This window comes from Lepidochelys kempii, chromosome 15, assembly GCF_965140265.1.
Source record: "Lepidochelys kempii isolate rLepKem1 chromosome 15, rLepKem1.hap2, whole genome shotgun sequence".
Lineage (NCBI taxonomy): Eukaryota > Metazoa > Chordata > Testudines > Cheloniidae > Lepidochelys > Lepidochelys kempii.
The window spans coordinates 20,222,788-20,242,613 of NC_133270.1; the positions used below are offsets into that span (position 1 = coordinate 20,222,788).

General features: G+C 46.3%; 1 protein-coding gene and 1 long non-coding RNA gene across 6 annotated transcripts in view; one reads left to right on the forward strand and one right to left on the reverse strand.

Annotated features, from left to right (window-relative positions):
* The window catches only part of SFSWAP (splicing factor SWAP), a 94,577-nt gene extending 92,616 nt beyond the window's left edge, over positions 1-1,961 (reverse strand). For 4 of the 5 annotated variants that reach the window (XM_073312294.1, XM_073312291.1, XM_073312293.1 and 1 more), the window contains exon 1: positions 1,586-1,960. In XM_073312294.1, coding sequence (XP_073168395.1) covers positions 1,586-1,830 — 245 coding nt within the window. In that variant the 5' untranslated portion in view covers positions 1,831-1,960. Of the gene's footprint in view, positions 1-1,585 lie in introns of all 5 variants that reach the window. The other variant, XM_073312295.1, reaches the window with a different exon arrangement.
* LOC140898493 (uncharacterized) lies at positions 1,443-19,274 on the forward strand. Its single transcript, XR_012154998.1, has 3 exons — positions 1,443-2,220; positions 16,989-17,157; positions 18,550-19,274. It is a non-coding gene; the product is annotated as an uncharacterized lncRNA (long non-coding RNA).
* Positions 19,275-19,826: the final 552 nt, after the last annotated feature.

A 19,826-nucleotide genomic window follows, 5' to 3' on the forward strand; every position in this document is an offset into this window, starting at 1 on the left:
AGGATTTCATGCTGTTGGGGATAAAAATCTGAATTTCCAAAGGAGCTGATAAGGTTAGTGCATAATGTTTCATCTGATTCTAACTTTTGTTCATAAATGCAAACCTCCTTAACTTACAAATGTAGATTGTTATTGGTTTTAAATGTTATGTATACATACATACACATACTTAGAGTTTGCTCCCAACAATTGCTGCAGCTGTTCTATCTCAGGCCATTACTGTATGAAACCACAACGACCTTAATTTACACCACAGAACTGGCTAATGAAATTTTTCATCACAAAAATAAACTACCATCAGATGACAGGCCCCAACACTAAGTTTAAACTTCCATATCAACAATAACGTACAACTATACACTAATTAATTTCTGATCTGTTTTCCAATTTAGGTGTTTGATTTCAATTAGTGAAATCATAAATGGGAAAGACCTGTTAACTACTCCAAACAAGGCATCTGTGAATCTTTTCTGCCAGTCCAGTCTCACATAATGGGGTTCCCCACCACCTCCCTTCAATGAATATTTATTCCAATCAAGTAGATATGGTTGCAAACCTAGGACCTGGAAATCACATGTAACCACTGAAAGAGGCCTAATGAAGTGGGAATTGAGGGAGCAAATGCCTACAGTATGTGATGTGATCCTTTTCAAACCAAAGCCCTTCAGGTTTTCCCATTTGAGTCTTCAGGTCCAACCACAACTGCTTAAAGCACTGTGCTTTTCAAGCCCCCACAAAACACTCCTGACCTGATTCTCCATTCCCCCCCCCACAAGAGCCACTGAAAAGCAGGTTTTGAACTAATATATTCCTCCATCTGATCCTGAGTTGCTGAATCTACTGCAGAGACCAGAGGAAAAAAAATCAAATAGCCAGATCCTGTTAATCCCTCAGACTGTGAACTGCAACAAATCACAAAAACAACCAAAAAAGCAACTCCTAATTGAGGTTAGAAGTCTGAAACTCCTGGGAAGGAAAGCTAAGTGGCCTAACTGCCACAACTCATGGCATGACAAGGGAGCAATCATGCCAGGAACTGCTTTTTAGGGGATCCCATCGGTACTTTATCGTCTGAATTAACTGGAGGAATTCAACTCAGCCTAATTTCCCTCTCTGTGCAAATAACCTCCCCCCTTCTTGTTTATGGACCCCACGATTTAAGTTTATAATTTAGCATTCCCTTATAGCAAGAGCCCCCCTTCTTTTGAGGTGAGAAGCTGCTTGGGGTTTGATTTGAAAAGGAGCAGATTATTCCCACCCCTCCCCACATACACCCACCCTGACAGGGGGAGGGGACCCCAATAAATACCATCTGCCAGAGGAAGGGGAGAGACTCCTAATCCTGCCAGAGAGGGAAACCCCCAATACTCCCTGCCAGAGGAAAGGGTTCCCCAACATCGCCACGGGGACACCCAAACCCACTGCCAGGGAGAAGGGCCTCCCTTAACGCTGCCAGAGACGAAGCACTCCCCCACTCCTCCTGCCAGAGGGAGGCCCCCACACACCCCGCAGCACTGGGGGAGGAGCAGAAAGAGGCTATCACAGGAGATCTCGCAGCAAAGGCTGGGGGTTGGGTTGCACCGACCTATCGATCATGATCTTGGGGTCTCCCATCCAGGGGATGAGGTGCCGGCCCTGCTCCTGGTACTGGGCCTTCTCGTCGTCCCGGAACAGCTTGCAGGCATAGCCGAACACCAGCAGCTCCACGCGGCTGCCCCCACCGCCTCCTCCGGGGGGTCCCGGGGCCGCGCCCCCGCCGGACAACAACATCAGCGGCGGCGGCCCTGCCTCCTCCACAGTCCGGCGCGGCCCGCCAGCGCCTCCGAACATCACGGGAGGGTGCGAGGAGAAGGCCAGGAGCGCGCTAACAGCGAACGAAGCGAGTCAGCCCGGCCACTAAACCCCCCACCCCCACAACGCCGCGGTCGCCATCGCCCGAGACAAAATGGTGGCCGTTCCGCTTCCGGTCACAGGCGGGGTAAACAAACGTCTGGCTTCCGGTAAGCAGCAGATTCGTCATAACGCACCAAGCAGTGGATTAATGTCTCTGCGCGCCCTGGGGCCGAGTGGGAGGAGATGCAGCCAGGCAACGGGCCCGGGGCGGGGAGCGACTGGAGCCAGGCAGGGTAGCTGCGACACGAGAGTGGCGAAACTGTCCACGGGAACTGCGGGGCTGGGCCGCGGGAGAGCCGAACGAAGGGCGGGCAGCTGGAGCGAGGGGTAGGCAGGGCCGCGGGTGCGGGGAGGGGCGCAGGCGGGGCTGTGGGGCGAGGGCATCAGAGGGAGCGATGGGTGGGGGCAGTGGTAGTGGGGGGCAGGTGGGGGCTCTGGAGAGGGGCATCAGAAGGAGCTGTGGGGAGGGGGCCAGTGGCAGGGGGAAACGGGGGGGGCAGTGGCAGGAGGGGGGCAGACGGGGCTATGGGGGGAGGGGCATCAGAGGGAGCAATGGGGGGTTGGGGCAGTGGCGGGGGGGGCAGACGGGGCCATGGGGGGAGGGGCATCAGAGGGAGCAATGGGGGGTTGGGGCAGTGGCAGGAGGGGGGCAGACGGGGCTATGGGGGGAGGGGCATCAGAGGGAGCAATGGGGGGTTGGGGCAGTGGCAGGAGGGGGGCAGACGGGGCCATGGGGGGAGGGGCATCAGAGGGAACAATGGGGGGTGTGGGCAGTGGGGGGCAGGTGGGGGCTATGAAGAGAAGCATCAGAAGGAGTTGTGGGGAGGGGCGGTGGCGGGGCGGCCAGGGAGAGCTATGGGGAGGGGCATCAGAGGGAGGGGGCGGGACGGGGCAGTGGGGCTATGGGGAGCAGCATTAGTGGGAGCTGGGGGGCAGTGGCAATGAGAGAGACAAGTGAGGACTCTGTGGGGGCATCAGAGGGAGCGGTGGGAGGGTCAGTGACAGTGCGGTGGCAGCCAGAGCCATGGCGGGGGGGGGGGCTGGGCCACATTGAGTGCTGGGTCCCTGGATGCAGTCAGGTGAGGGTGCAGTGGCCATTGGGAGGAAGCTATTTCCCTGTAGCAGAGCAGTGCCCGGGTTCCACTGTTTCTGGGGCATGTGTGATGCCTAGAGACTCCATGACCAGGCTGCTGTGGAAATTGCAAAGTCTAACACTCAATAGTTAGGAAATGCCAGTGGTTGCCCATGCAGCCTGTTTGTCCTCGTTCCTGCCCCAGCCCTGACACCTGTTCCTCTCCTCTGCCCCATATGCACCAGTTTGTCCCTGTCACAGCGCAGTCCTGTCTCTTTCCACCCATGTCCTCATCATAGTCTGCCTGATCTCAGGTTTCTTGTCCCAGTCTTCCTCCTCTATGTTGCCTGGCCCGAGCCCATGGGAACGCATTGAAAGCCCAGGAGAGAGAGTTTCTGTGGTCCCAATTCCTGTGCATAGCAGGGAATACAAACTGCAACAAAAGTCTTGCTCAGTCCTGTATCCCTGGGCAGGGTTATACTTAGTGTAGATGGAGACTGGAAAATTTAGATGCCAAATTCTGATATGTTTCTACTGAGCATATGTAAACTGAGATTTTTCAAAGGTTTGTAACTTGCCCAAATTTGGGTGAATTTTCTTGGATACACCACAAGGCATCCTGACTAGGGTTGCCAGGTATCCGATTTTTGACCGGAACGCCCGGTTGAAAAGGGACCCTGGTGGTTCCAGTCAGCATTGCTGACCGGGCCGTTAAAAGTCCGGTTGGCGGCGCAGCAGGGCAGGCAGGCTCCGTGTGCAGCTCCGGCGAAGCGGACTCATATCCGGCTCCTAGCAGGCAGTGCCCCGAGGGCCAGCTCCGCAGTTCCCATTGGCTGGGAACTGTGGCCTGCGGGCAGGGCTGGTGCAAGGATGTTTTGTGCCCTAGGTGAAACTTCCACCTTGTGCCTCCCCCCCTCTCCCGGAAGCCCTGCGGCAGCTCCCCGCCACCACTGTCCCCCTGCCTGGGGAGCCATGCAGCAGCTCCCCGCCCCAGCTCACCTTTGCTCTGCCTCCTCCCTGAGCACGATGCCACTGCTCCACTTCTCCCACTCCCAGGCTTGCGGCGCCAATCAGCTGTTCAGCGCCGCAAGCTTGGGAGGGAGAGAAGCAGAGTGGGGCGGAGTGCTCAGGGGAGGAGGCGGAGCAGAGGTGAGCTGGGGTGGGGAGCGGTTACTTGCTGCTGGCGGCCTTCCCCGTGCCCCCCCTTCCCTAGCTCATCTCCACTTCACTGCCTCCCCGGAGCGCACTTTTGGCCACCCCCAACCACTTGGCGCTCTAGGCGGCTTCCTAGTTTGTCTAGTGGTTGCACTGGCCCGGCCTGCAGGCAGGGGCAGTGCACGGAGCCCTTGGCTGCCCCTCCACCTAGGAGCCAGAGGGACATGTCGCCGCTTCCCGGCAGCCGCCTGAGGTCAGTGCCGCCCAGAGCCTGCACCCCTCACCACCTCCTGCACCCCAACCCGATACCCCAGTCCTTAGCCCCCTTCCACACCTTGAACCCCTCATTTTTGGCCACAACCCAGAGCCCACACCCACAAACCAGAGCCTGTACCCCCTCCCACACTCCAACCTCCTGACCCGGTCGAGCCCTCTCCCACACACACAACCCCTCAGCCCCAGCCCGGAACCCTCTCCTGCACCGCAAACCCCTCATCCCTGGCCTGCACTCTCAGCTGGAGTCCTCACCCCCTCCCACACCCCAACCTCCTGCCCCAGCCCAGAGCCCTCTCCTGCACCCCTCATCCCTGTCTCCACCCCAGAGCCTTCACCCCCTCGCACACCCCAATCCCCTGCCCCAGCCTGGTGAAAATGAGTGAGTGAGCAAGGGTGGGGGAGAGCAAGCAACAGAGGGAGAGGGGATAGAGTGAGTGGGGGCAGGGCCTCTGGGCATTGGGACAGGGCAAGGGTGTTTGGTTTTCTGCAATTAGAAAGTTGGCAACCCTAACCCTGACACCAGGGCAATCCAGGCTGCCAAATTTCAAGTCCTTGCACCAAAGCATGTAGGCAGTAGAGCTTCTCAATGAAACAGTTATAAGAATTATTTTAGCATGGCAAAAACAATGTGTTTTTCCTTAATCTCATTTGTGGAAAGAGTTGAACTATTTTTGCTGAAACTTTCAAAAAAAAAAATTCACCTGAATTTTCGAAATGGAAAATGTCAGTCCCAATGATTAAATTTTGGTAAAGTTATAATGTCCTATAATGGGAAGTGTCAGGCAAACTTAATTATAGACGGTGCTACCAGTTCTGCCCATAATGACAACTCATTGACTTCCTTGTACTTACTGTAGCTAAAGGATTTAATATGTTGTTTAAAGATTATGTGGTGCACAAATATTGACACAGAGCTGAGTAGGGCTGCATCTTTGTGTCTGAAGGAAGCCTGCCAAAATGTGAATTTACTTAAGGAGAAATCTAGAAAATCCCTTGGGCATTTCATCTGCTTCTGTAGCTGTGAAATTGAATAATAATACATTGTGTCTCTGTAGTGCCTTTCAAAGTGCACTACAAAAGCTAATTAAGCTTCACAATCCTCCATTTAGTTAAGTAAGACGCGCATATAATTTTATATACACACATAATTTCACCCACCAGTGAAAAGCAGTCACATGGTCGAGTGAGCAGTCAGTCAAACTCCTCCTAACAGGAGCAGGTAGACAGGGATTTGCCAGGATGGCTATTGCCATCCTTAGCCTTGCAGTAGAGCAGGGGTCGGCAACGTTTCCGAAGTGGTGTGCCGAGTCTTCATTGATTCACTTAAATTTAAGGTTTCTCATGCCAGTAATACATTTTAACATTTTTAGAAGGTCTCTATAAGTCCATGTTTTTAGAAGGTCTCTCTCTATAAGTCTATATATTATTATAACTAAACTATTGTCGTATGTAAAGTTAACAAGGTTTTCAAAATGTTTAAGAAGCTTCATTTAAAATTAAATTAAAATGCTGATCTTAGGCCACCAGCCCACTTAGCCCACTGCTAAGGAAGAGACTTTGATACGCTCGGAAGGGGGGAAAACACAGTGACCTAGCCAGAGAGCCAAGCATAAAGACACAGCACCCTGGGTCGCAGAGAGCGACAGAGAGCACAGTGACAGGGCCTGCAGCAAGCAGCAGAGAGGGGTTTTGGACCAGAGTGGAACTTATCCCCAAATGTGGTCAGAAGGAGGTGCCCTAGTGGTGCGCGCACCCCATGACATGGTGATATTAGCATTATAAAATATTTGTATTAGAGTAGCACCCAGAGACCCCAGTCGGGGTAAATGATATTGTTCCCTTTCCCTATCCACCCACCTTTTCTGTCTTCATTCCAAAAACGTCTCCAGGCCTGCTCTTCCATAGCGTGCCTCCAACCCGTCCTCTCCCACCCTGCTGCTGTTTCCCATTTAAAGGCCACAGCTGAGAACCTTTCTAATGTCCAGACCCCTACTCAGAATCTGAATACCTGGGCTGTTCTTTCCAAATGCTGGAATAGACAAGAGCTACAAAGCTGCATTATAAGTCTGTGGCTGGAAGAGAGCCATAGTAGCAAGCTGTTGAAAACCAATGTGTGTTTTTTGTTTTTAACTGCAATTAATATCTTCACTGCTGACATATATGACATCATTCTATGGATGCATGTTTGAAAACAGTGAATTCTAGTTTACACATACCCCTGGGAGTTGATGTTTGGATTTGTTTCTGTGTTGCTTATAACACCAGTTTTCTTGTTTAGTTGTTTTTTCCAAACATGCTTCGCTACTGGACAATATATACTGTGATTAGAGAATTTTCTGTAACATTGCACACAGCACTGGAAATTAACAGTTTTATAATGTATTCAATTTATAATTAAACAAATACTTTATATTCAGCCTTCATCTTCTGGATCTGATTTTATGTTGTTACTATAGAAACACATGGCATTTACATTTTGGCAAAATATCCATCATGAATGTGGGTTTTTTGGTTGTTTTTTTTAAAGTGAGTTATCAATGGATTGCTGCTTACACTCTGACTTTTTTAAGTAATGTTTTGTCTTGCACATACACATTCGTTAATCAGAATTAACTGCCTCTGGTAGGTAACACAGCAATATGTTTAAGGGCACACTTTCAAAGTTGGTAACCCTGCTGTCTTGCCTCAAGGAAATTTTACGCTAAATTCTGTGTGCAACAGAACAGCCAGCCTTGTGTTACAATCTGGCAAACAGTATTTGTGTCTTCATAAACATTAAGAGGAACCCTGTTTGCAAGCGAAGAGAAAGTCGTAGCTCAGCAGGTTTTGTACATCCAGAAAACAAACTTTTTACCTTACGCGAGGCTTGCCCGCTGCCCATGTTAGTTGGTGAATAGTAGTGAGAATCACTGAGTTAGTGATATGACATTACTGAACTAACGAAGTAGGGTGAGATCAATTGTCAAGAAGAAAGTCACTCTTCATACATACAAATACTTGGCATTTATGTAGCACTTGACGACTGTAACAGAGTGTCCTGCCTTTAAGGGCAAGTTTTTTCAACAGTGACAAACCCTATTGGCTCTCTAAACAAACCACCGACAAGTCACTCCTTAACCAACCAATACCGAGCACTGCAGTTCTGTTTAACAGCTGTGGTAACGCACGATAGCAGCAGTGAACTTACTGATTACATATTGAAACGTTACAGAAGGGGAGGATGAACATAAGGACATATTTCACACACACTTTCTGTTGAAGTGGACTGAGATCCCGGGTGCCTTGTTGAACGCCGCAAGGCTCTAACCCTTGGAGCTTTGAACAGCCCAGCTGTTTGAAGACTCCAGGTGGTTAATTGCTTCCTGGTGGTGAGGGGCGGAGCTGAGCTAAGCAGGGAAGACTGGTATAAAAAGCCGACTGGTATAAAAAGCCGACTGGTAGACAAATTCAAGGGTTAGTGAAAAGAGGAGTTTTGGAGGGAGTGTGAGAGAGGCTTCCCTTCCAGGTGCAGCACTACATTGGGTATAAAGATGGTCAGAGATGGAATAGCGATTTGCCTGAAAATCGAAGGGATTTCATGTGCATGAAGTGCAAGTTGGTGGCTGTGCTGGAGGAAAAGATTGTTGGATCGCAGGGGCAAGTTAAGATGCTACTGAAAAGCTGAGGAGTTCGTAGGCAACCATGTTCGGAAAACACCAGTACCCCAGGTTCAAGGAAGAATGGAGCTGGCCACCAGGAATCTGAAAGAAAGCTAGTCAGAGGAGGCCTGATGGTTTGTAATCACCAGAGGCAGGAGGTCATGGCAGCGTTCTAGCTGGCTGGCGACAGATGCAGATGGGCAGGTTGTAGCCATCCGAAAGAAGACCAGGAGGAATTCCATGTCACTAGACTTTTCAAATCGATATCAGGTCCTCTGTGACAAATTTGGAAGATACCTCTCAAGATCCAGCAGGTCTAAGGGAACGGATAGATGTATGGGACACATGTGGATGGCAGCTCGCCCAACCCATAAGAGAATCAAGCTTGCCCACAAAGAATTCTCAAACTGTCCAAGGAGGATAGACAATCCTTGCTGGAGATTTTAGTATTCAGAAGATTGACAAGACTACACTGTAAAGGACAGGCGGACAAATAATCTATTTGTAGCTGAGCAAATAAATCGCTACAAATAAAAAAACTTGTTTTGCCTTTTCATTGTGTTTGCACGTTGTTAGCGAACAGATCACAATAAACAATACTCTCCAACATATTCATATTCATAACTTTCTTCAGATCTGCACATGGCTTGCAAACATTTAGCTGTGAATATTCACAGTTAGCAATTTATCCTGTGTTTGAGCCCCAGTTGTGTTTTCAACTGGAACATCTGGTCAGAAAGGGCCCTTACAAGTCTAGTTGGCAGCACAGGAAGGCTCCCTACTCGGCTCCACGCGACTCGTGAGAAGCCGCTGGTATCTCCCTCTGGAACCTAGGGGGAGGTTGGCCACAGGGGTTCTGCGCACTGCTCCCGTTGGCCAGGAATCACAGCCAATGGGAACTGAGGGGCCAGTGCCTGCAGGCACAGGCAGCACGCGGAGCCCCATGGTTGTGCCTCTGTTGGGAACACTGGGGCATGGCCACTAGGTAACTCGAGGGGATGGAAGACCACGAGTATCGATGAAGCCCCCTCGCACTAGGCCCCGGTGTCCTTGGCCCCCCCCCCCCTGCCTGGAGGCACTCGCAGCAGCTCTGCGTGCTAGGCCCAAGTGTCCTTGGCCCCCCCGCCTGGAGGCACACACAGCAGTTATGCTGAGAATCTGCAACAGTATGTTGCAGAGTCAGACTGCCTGAAACTAAGCAAGGCCAAACAGGGGAGATATGGAAGAACAATGCTGAATAAAGCAGCTTTATGTATAGTTTAACAAATGATACAGAGAATCAGGGAACTAGCTGGGAACTGGATTGGCTGGCTATATGGATACTTGGAGCAGCTTGCTATTGGATAAGTATGCTGGGAAAAAGGATGTATAAAAGCCTGTGTAACTTCCTGCTCTGTTGGGCAGGATTTGAGATTTTATTCTCCCTGTACCTTTTTGCAGCTGCAAATAAACTTTTCTGCTTCTCCACCCCGTTGTGATTATTGGGTGTAGCACACCGGGTAACGAACCACTCAACCCACACCGGGTAACGAACCAGTTCAGCCTCTCGGCACTGGGTGCCGGCAACACCTCCATCTAGGAGCCAGAGGGAGCTGTCACTGCTTCCCGGGGGCCACCTGAGGTAAGCGCCGCCCAGAGTCCACACCCCCTCCCATGCTCCTGCCCCAGCCCTAAGCCCCCTTGTGCACCCCAAACCCTCATCTCTGGCCCCACCCCAGAACCGCAGCCAGAGCCCTCACCCCCTCTCGCATCCCAACCCCCTTGCCCCAGTCCGATGAAAATGAGCGAGTGAGCAAGGGTGGGGGAGAGCGTGCGATAGAGGGAGGAGGGATGGAGTGAGCAGGGACATAGCCTCAGAGAAGTGGTGGGACAAGAGTGTTTGGTTTTTTGCAAGTAGAAATTTAGCAATCCTAGGTGCTAATAGGCCCAAAGTTCTGCCCATGTAGATTGGGGCCTAGAACATCACTATTGTTTGCTCTGTTTGGTGGATGGTTACCTAGGAGTTTAATGAATAGTTTAAAAATATGTAAGTCAAAACCTGTGGGGGAATAAATCTTTTTGTCTGTAAGTGCACTAACGCAGTCTTACACTATGTTGTAAACAACACTTATTGGTAGTTATATAAAATGGGTCTTTCTCTGTTATAGAAATGCATAATGAAATTATTTGCAATGCCTTTTTTGTGCCTACATTTATATACTAAATAAGTGCATACAGTTAGACGGATATATTAAAGATTATAGACTGCCTTTTATTACACAGTTGCCCTTGATCAGTGGGAGTTCCACCACAGGTAGATGGCAAATCCCCAGGTTGGACAAGGACAAAGAAGGGCAGGCTTTTGCCTTTGCCTTTTAAAATGTTTACTCTTCCCCATAAAACTACAAACCCGCTTTGCCATATTGTGGGGGTAAAGTTTTACAATGGGGTGCTTCATTACCAAGCAGTGAGACGTGTGTGTCCCTTAGCGTTGACCGAAGTATAATTGCTTGTCTCACGGATATCAGTATCAAAGTCTCACGTGTATGAGACATTTCTCTAACTGCCTTCAGGAAATCCTTAACAGCATCAGAGAAAGTGATGGTTTGGTAAATGGCTGGCCATTTAGAGCTGAGTTTTGGTTTGAGCTGTGCTAATTAAGTTGTGTCGCAATAAAAATGTGCTGTTTCCCAAGGGTCTCGATAGATACTATCGTGGCAAACGAGGTGATTATTATTGTCAGTTTCAGAATTAAGTGGATTTATAACACTGAGATATATCAGACTAGATATATCAGCTTGAGCATCTATATGTGTGTCTAACTGCGTTCAGGGTACCGGTGGTTTGTAGCGTGGAATAGATTTGCTTTAATTGTTGTTCAGAGACAGCTGCAGTTATGTGGAGTGTTAGGTTTATTTGAATTATCCAGGCAAGGCCACTTCCTATTCCAGCTCAAAAGGCCAAGTTATCTCCTCAGAGTTGTAGGTGCAGGTGTCATTGAAGTTACTGGGTCAGGCTCTGGCACCCTTGGGGAATTCCCTTCAGGGCAGGAACAGCATAGCATTTGCACAACAGCTTTACACTACCGAAATCATAACTCCTGCTGGAATCTGAGTGAGGTTGAGGGTGGGAGTGGCCAAAGTACAGAACTCTCTGGCTAGTCTGAGCTGTGGGGCAGCCCAAAGCTGTTATGAATTAGTGAAGCATTTAGGACTACTCTCCTTAGTGCTGGAGGTTGGCTGCTGGAGTAAGCTGAAGAAGAGGGGGACAAAGGTGGCTCAAAGCCTGAAAGATGCAGCAGAGAACCTGGCTCAGGGTGTATGTGTGTTGGAATAAGCTTTAGCTAGCCTTTTTTGGGTTATGTTGGGGAGAAGTCTCTTTGTGAAATATTGTTGCTACTTGGTTCACTGACTCCCTCTGAATTTGCGGGAAGAGGGCTGAGAGAGAGGGAAGGGGTCTATTATAAAAAGTAGAGATGCTGGTTAATGAATAAATCTGGACTTAACTCCCTTTTCATTTTTTCTTTGCTGTTCAGCTTTAATAGTCTGTATTTCAGCTGCTCAGTTTAGACTCTGGAGAAGGGCACAGTCTAAACTTTTCTGTAAAGTGCTCTCCACAACCATGCAAGTGTGAAATTCTCTTCTGTGCTCATGTTGATGGCAAAAGTGGTGCAAAAGCCTTTCGGAGGCTCATGCAGGGTGAATTTCCTTTAAATAAATAATTAAAACCACCAACACATTTTAGTTGATATCCACTTCAGCATGAATTTTCACAGATTTTGTGGTATGTCACTCAAAGACTTAATCTGGAAACAGATTGACCATTTGGTTAGCATCTTTAGAAGGAACAACTTTCAGAACCTGCCTTTGGGGTATGATCCAGACAAGGATCTCCCTGCTTCTGAATTATAACAAAGAAGGTCTGGTATATTGGAGGTATGGGAGTAAAACTCTATGTAAAATAGAAGTCATAAAAGCAGAATTCATGCTTTTGTGTATCATTTTGCAGCATGAATGCATTCAAAAATCATGAGTCAGGCTCCCAAAATTATGAGACTGGGTTAAAAATGATTTTTCAAATAACAAATTTTAGGGGTTTTTTTTGCTTACCTTGTAGTTTTTTTTGAACCTTTAGGATTCATATTGTGCAGCTTTTCTCCACTGCAGTGAGGGCTAGAAACTTCTTTTGTTCTTGTTTTCAATGTAAGCTGATATTCTCACATAATTACATTTCTCAGGAACTGGGGCTTTAAGTAAATCACCAACTATTGTAAGGCTCATGATTAGGGCCCTTCTAAATTCACAGTCCATTTTGGTCAATTTCACAGTAATAGGATCTTAAAAAGTCAATGTTATGGTTTCAGATGTTACATCTGATGTTGGAACGGTGGGATCCTGATCCAAAAGGCAGTTGTGTGTGTGTGTGTGTGGGGGGGGGGGGGTTGCAAGGCTATTGTAGGGGGCTCGTGGGATTGCATCTCCTACTTCGGTGCTGCTGCTGGTAGGGCACTGTCTTCAGAGCTGGGCAGCCAGAGAGCAGCAGCTGCTGGCTGGGCACCAAGCTCTAAAGCCAGCGCCACCACCAGCGGCAGCATAGAAGTGAGTGTCACAGTGTTTGGGAGGAGGTAGGTTACCATATGTCCACATTCCCCTTGCAATCTCCCTGCCTGGATCGGGGGCTGACAGCTCGGGCATTAGCCTCGCCGCACAGGTCAGGGCCTGTCCCAGCCAGTAGCCATTGAGCTTTCTGCAGGCGGGGGAGGTTCATGGAGGTGACTCCTGGAGTGGCCCCTGTAGGGGAAGAGGAAGTCCTGTCCCTCCCCAATCCAGGCTGGGATTAGCAGCTGAAGCCCAGCCCATAGAAGGAGCCCCCGGCTGAGGCACCCCCAGCACTGCCCCTCCCTTACAGTGGCCAGATCTCATGGGGGAGAGCAGATTTCATAGTCTGTGATGTGTTTTTCATGACAATGAATTTGGTAGGGCCTTACTCATGACAAAATCAGGAAAATTGGCAACACTGGTGTTTTGGTGATCTCACAGAAACTACCAGATTCATGGTCTGCATTCATCACAACGTTAATGGGGAAAATTCACTTTCAATGATATTAGGAATAGACTAACTGTCATGAAGTCTTATGTGCCTCACCTTAAAAAATTCCAATGTATATGGAGCCTGCACATACTATACTTTGAGTAAAATCCTCACACAGTCAAGAAAACGAATAATAGAAAATACTTGGGTGCAACCTCGCTCTGGCTACTAGACTGCAATAGTTTTCCAGAGCATGAAACAAAACACCAAGAGCTGTACAACTTACTGTTGGATGACAGGAAGTAACAGGTGAGTAGTCTGGTGTGACAACTGAACAGAAAGATGTTTTTTAAAACAAACATTCAATAAAAAAAAAATCAACAAAAAAGGAAATCACTCAAGGGTTTGATTGATTGATTTGGTACTACAGAACTTAAACCACTACCAGAAATTCTTGTCTCTGGCCAGCCTGAAGTGTTTTGCCATCCAAGGTGGAAAAGGTTTTTGATACTCCTTAAGTAGCAGAGTTGTGTCTTTTTTTGTTTTTTTTTTTCAAGTGATATGGCACACTCCCCACCCTGGAATTGGGTGCCCCGGGTGACCATCCTTAAAGCTGTCTCTGCTTCTATCTGTAACTAACCTTTGTATTTGAGGCTCAAAGTACTGTACAAAGAGGATGCACTGGAAACTTGCAGAGCTGATGAGCTGCTTTCAGACTCAGAAATATTCCATGGCTGCTTTCTTCCAAGACCACACAACCTAACAGCGAGTGAATGACATATTATAACTATAACAATATCAGAAATATCTATGAAATTTTGAAGAGAGATTTTAATTTTTGAAGGAAGTAAAATATTTCCAATCCACTCAAAATTCAATGTGGTAAGTGTGCCTGTCTTAGTGATGACAGATCTTTCACTGGAGCCTGACCTGGGAAAATAGTCTTAAGTCATTTTTCATGCAGTTGACTGTGATTCTTTGTTTTTATCCTCATTGTAAATGAGAAATCTGATTTGCATGGATACAAGGACAAAAATGGGATGAATAATTTCAAGGTTTCTGCGACTAAGCATGGGTATTCCACCTTCAGAGACAGCCACCATCAGCTGAGTTCCTGGTCCAAGAAACTTAATTGCAGGGTCTTGTAAAAAAAAAGTTTTGTTTTATCAGTTTGTCTTCTAACAGCCTAATCAGTACTGCCAAAGCAAGATCACCTTGGATGAAAGGATTAGTTGTTTTTGAGGGTCTTTAGGAAAGTAATCTCACAACTGGGTCTGAAGTTCCTTCAGATGCTTGTCAGTCCGTGATTGCTCCCAACTGGCTCTCTGAAAGTATGAAATAAGAAAAATCCACCAAGGTTTCATCTTTGTACTTTGGAAGACCAATTTCCAAGTTTTATGATGAATGCTTCTATCTAGTTTTCCATGCTGAACGAGGACAAAAAGTCAAAATGTATGTTGAAAATTTGTATAAACTAAAAATCTGGGGGGAGGAGGAATTCAGTTTGGATCAATCAATACATTTTGTTTCAATTTCAATGATAAAAAACCCAATTTTTTAAAACTCCAATTTGCTTAAATTTTGAAATGAAAAGTCATTTCAAACCAGGAAATCAAATTTTTCATTTCAACAGGTTTTTTTAAAACTACTTTTCAACAATTTTTGAGTCAGGAAATTTTGTCAAAATGGCGCCTTTACTGCAAAAAGTTTGTTTCAACAAGTTGACATTTTTCAACAACAAAAAAGTTCATCAAATTCCCAGCTGTTTGGCTTGAAAAAAATATTCTGCTGTTTTGAGTCATGGTACAGCTTTTTAAAAGCAAATCTTCAGCACCTCAAACATACAGCACAAATTCTACAAGCTGGGCAGCACCACAGACATTAATTGACCCATTAACGTCACTAGTTAAGTAATCACTTCATGGGTTTTTGAAAGCAGTCACAGGTGGACATGCCCAACCACTGATAGAGTGCAAAAGAGTATTTGACAATGCTCTGTTTCATTCTGGTTGCTGCTTTAGGGCTCGTAACTCTTGAAATCATGTCACTAGTGGAAAGAAGGGATAAGATTTCCTGGAATGGCATGTGATTCACAGAGATACTAAAATGCCTCAAGGGCATCCGTGTTGAGACTGCTAGTTTGAGTAATCACGTCTAGTTGAGCTTTCACTTCGGGGGCATGATCTTATTCTTCCAAAGTCTTCGAGCCCCACCCTGGACACCCCCTTTTCCTAATATGAAATAGAAGTCTATATGGGAGGCCCAGAGTATCATTGTTCTGGTTAGGAAACTAAAATTTTCAGCTGTCAGGTACTGACAGAAGCAAAGTACTGTAGGGTATCTTGAGGGTGCACAAAGACAATCTTTGTCTGATGCAATATTTTTGTGCCTTACCAATTTGGAAGTGTCTGTTCATAAAAGCATTCCAGTTAGCACCATACTCTGGAACATGGTGGCGGGGAAGGAAACCCTTTAAAATGCTGGCCCAATGAGAAAAATCTGCCTTGGGCTGATAAGAGGAAATTTAAGTGAATTAGGTTTATTTTTGGCTTATCCTTTGTGCACGAAGCTTGAGGTATAACTTCATTTAAAAAAAAAAAACCCAAAAAACCTGTGGCTGCCCAGGGAAATACCAAACTGAATAAGGTATGTTCATTCAAGTAAGGTACATGTAGATTGTATGTGATTCTCTGATGATGGCTATTAGTGGGCAATAACATGAACAAATATGTGCTGGAGATATTCCATATATTTAAGACAGACACGCCCTCTTCCAAGGGGCTTACAATGGAAGGCTGATGAAGGAAGTTGTTCACTCAGGGTATACCTACATTGCACAGGAAGCCCAGGCTCTGACGCAGGCTTGAGTCCAAGCCCTGCTTCTGTCCATGCACAGATCAGTCTGACTCGGGTCAAGAAGCACTCAGTACCATGTCCTAGGACTTTGAGTGTCGTGGGTCAGAGCCTAATTCCTACTGATTTTCTGGTCCACATCCTGTCATTCAGCAGTGTGGACATAGTTCAAGCTGCAGACCTGAATTGGAAGGCCTCCATAGTGCAGTGTGGATTCATTAGCACAGCTGTGAGACCTGGGTCCAGCAACTGTAAATCCAGCTTTACAATGTAGTGTGAACACTCAAGCACAGGCTTGGAAACACAGAGTCCACAAGCCCAGGTCCCAGACTACGCTTAGTGTGCAGTGTAGGCATATCCTTAGGCACAGCACAGTGACTTAGGGCATGTCTACATTGCCCCGCAGTTCGGACTACAGCTGTTCTACAGTAACTAGGAACCTTTTAGTTCACACCTGCAGTATCCACAAGGGGGGAGTTAGAGCATGCCACTTTCATGTGTACTGTTATTCACACCCCCTGTTGCCCAAACTCCAAGGCCATGTAGACATGCCCTCAGTATAAACTTCATATGTTGCCTTTGTTCTCTTCTGTACAATCTTGTTCATATGGAAGTACAGTAAATTTTACTGGGGGATAAATAGTTGTCATACTGAAGGAGAGTACGTCCAAATGCTATTAAAACAAAACCAAAATGAATGCTCTTCAGCAGGCAGTCATTCACTCCTTAAGTTCCTTTCAGCAGAAGTAATCTACATCTAATACTTTAGCATCATTTGGTTAAGAACATAGAGTTAGGCATATTGGATCTGACAGCTGGTCCATGCTCCAGAGGAAAATGAAACGCTCCCATCATACACCATGGGTGTTTTGTGCATTTGGGGGAGTTTCATTAGTTTCTGTGAGATGATGCTTGATTTGTGGGATAAACAGTAACACTTGGCTACTTGGACCAGGTTTCCAAGTATTTTCATTGTAGTATATGTGTGTGTGTAACGGCCTATATTGCTGATTAATTTTATGCATGTAATCCTTCTTTAGAGGAGAGTTTCTCTCATTGATCTTTCTCTTCTCCATGCCTCCCTTTTTTAGAACAGTTTGGGATGGTTGATCAGATATCGTAATGATTCCCATTTCTGGAGAGGAGGGTGTCTTCCTGGAATTGCAGTGGACAAAAATAGCTCAAAGGCTTTGACAGGATGTCCAGTTCTAGGATTTCATGTGGACTGGCGGAACTGACTTGTGCTGGAAATCAGATTAGGTGGCTCCCATTTACTCTGGTCCAAGAATGTGTGTGTGTATGTCTGATGCAAAGGGGAATTAAAGAGTGAGACAAGAGGCCTTGCAGGAAAAGCCCTAGAAACAACCAGTTCAGGAGGAAGCTTAGGCCAAAGTTTGTGTTTTTCCTTAGCTCTAAGATTAAAGGAAAAGCCCAGGTTGAGGTGGGGGAGAGAATTCTAGAGTGTGTGTGTGTATGTGAGAGAGAGAGAGAGAGAGAGAGAGATGGGGAAGGGACCATAGCCTTCATGAGATGAATTTTATTTATGGATTGATAATTTCTTTTGTAAGCCCTGTCATTGTGCTCAATAGTATACAAAACAAGGATGTGGTGCCTTGTCCCAGCTATTTTACAATCCATTTGGCACTCCCTTTCAGAGAAACTATAAAGCATGAGATATAAATTCATAAATCTTCGTGGGGATAGAAAATTTTAAAAGTGCTTGTGTCTGATGTGTATACACCATTTTATATTATTTACCATTTCGTGAGTTAACCTGATCAATGCTGAAGTGATATAATTGAAAGTCTTTAAGACTACATTCTGATGTCAATTACACTTGAGTAACCCTGAAATAATGTCAGTGAAGTCAGTTGCAGCTGAGATCAGAATCTATTCCAAAGACCCCAAATCACCTGGAGAAATTGACAGGAGTTGTCTAAAGCTACCATAAAGACAATGTGCATGCTTTTGTACATTTAAAAATACAAAATGGTGGCTTGAGATGCTTGCCAGGTGCTCACTGCAGTAGTCAGTGGTGTTCTTTGTTCCTCCTACAGGAAAATAAGCTCACCAGTACTTTTTAAATCCTTGGAGGGGCTTTAAAATCCAAATGATGGTGAAGTTTAGGAGAGATGGATAGAAAAACTAAAATTGACACAAATTAAAATGGGCTTTAAATTGTTCCAAAGAGGGCAAGGGACAGAACCTCTTATCTGGGCAGCTCAGTTGACTGTTACTCTAAGCAATTTCATATACAAACAAAAAACCTACAGCAGCAAAGAATGTCAGCCTGTAAAGCTGACTCGTTTACTGATAGGTGACAGAGAAGAAGCATTGCTCTGTCATTATATTACTTCACAATTGAGAGATGGCATCTCCAGTCCAGGAAATGCACTTGTGTCTTGGAGGGAATTCCACACTTCACAAATGGTTGAACTGTTGTTCAGTACCTTTGAGCTGGGGGCGTAGAAGTGTTGGTCATTCAGCAATGTCGTTAAGAGCTATGCAAAATGAGATAAGTGATGATACAGGCTCAAGATGTTTAGTGGTGAAACCAATGTGTCTTGAATTTCCTCCAGTGGGTATTCCATTAGAGCGCTTTGACAACTCTTACTAATTCTACTGCTTTTTTTTTTTTTTTTTTTTTGCCAGAGCTTCTTATGCTTCAAATGTGGATTGAGATAAGAAACTGCCAGTGCTGGAGGGGCCCATTTCTACTGCTTCTAAATAGAATTTGTTGCTCTTCCCCTGTTGCAGTTGCTGGGAGATCTGCAACTGCCAGCAGACAAGAATGAGAGGCTAGTCCTTGAAGAAGAGTGTTAATTTAGCAAGTTAGGCAATATGGAGCTGTGTTAACTACAACTGTGTGGTGTTTGGATTGTTGGGAAGCTTTTAATTTTAAACTGTGTGTGTTCCTAACGGGCAGAGAATAAAGAGCAATTCCTTGGAATTTCTGGCCCTGTTTTTGTTCAGAAGCCAAAACAGCCTGATAAAAGAGTTGTCTTGAATGGTCTCAACATGGAGCGTTCGAGGGAAAGGTGTAGAGATGATACCGGTCTTTCTGAATGGCTCTGAGCTGTGTTGTATTACAGACTATGCTGGAGGGCTCGGAGTCAGTCAGTGAGCTTCAGACTGAGAATATGGACTGGGGGAATGGGTAAAGCAAGTAAGTCTGAGCTTTGCAGTCAATTGAGCATCAGAGGCAGCCTTGGTGATTGACTGTATTTGGGCCTGACAACTCAGTACTGGAAGCAGTTTGTCCTTTTAAATGTGTGTTTCTCTAATCAGCTGGTCAGAAATCACAGAATGGTAGGTCGTGGAAGGGACCTCGAGAGGTCTTCTAGTCCAATCCCCTGCATTCATGGCAGGACTAATTATTAGCTAGACCATCCCTGACAGGTGTTTGTCTAACCTGCTCTTAAAAATCTCCAATGCCAGAGATTTTGCAACCTCCCTAGGCAATTTATTCGAGTGCTAAACCACCCTGACAGTTAGGAACTTTTTCCTAATTTCCAACCTAAATTACCATTGCTGCAATTTATGCCCATTGCTTCTTGTCCTAGCCTCAGAGGTTAAAGAGAACAATTTTTCTCCATCCTCTTTGTAACAAGCTTTTATGTACTTGTTATTATGCCCCCTTTCAGTCTTCTCTTCTCCAGACTAAAAAACCTAATTTATTAAATCTTTCCTCATAGGTCATGTTGTCTAGACCTTTACTCATTTTCGTTGCTCTTCTCTGGACTTTCTCCAATTTGTCCACACCTTTCTTGAAATGTGGTGTGCAAAACTGTACACATTACTGCAGTTGAGGCCTAATCAGCACAGAGTAGATCAGAAGAATTACTTCCTGTGTCTTGCTTCCAGCACTCCTGCTAGTACATCCCAGAATGATGTTTGCTTTTTTTGCAACAGTGTTGCACTGTTGACTC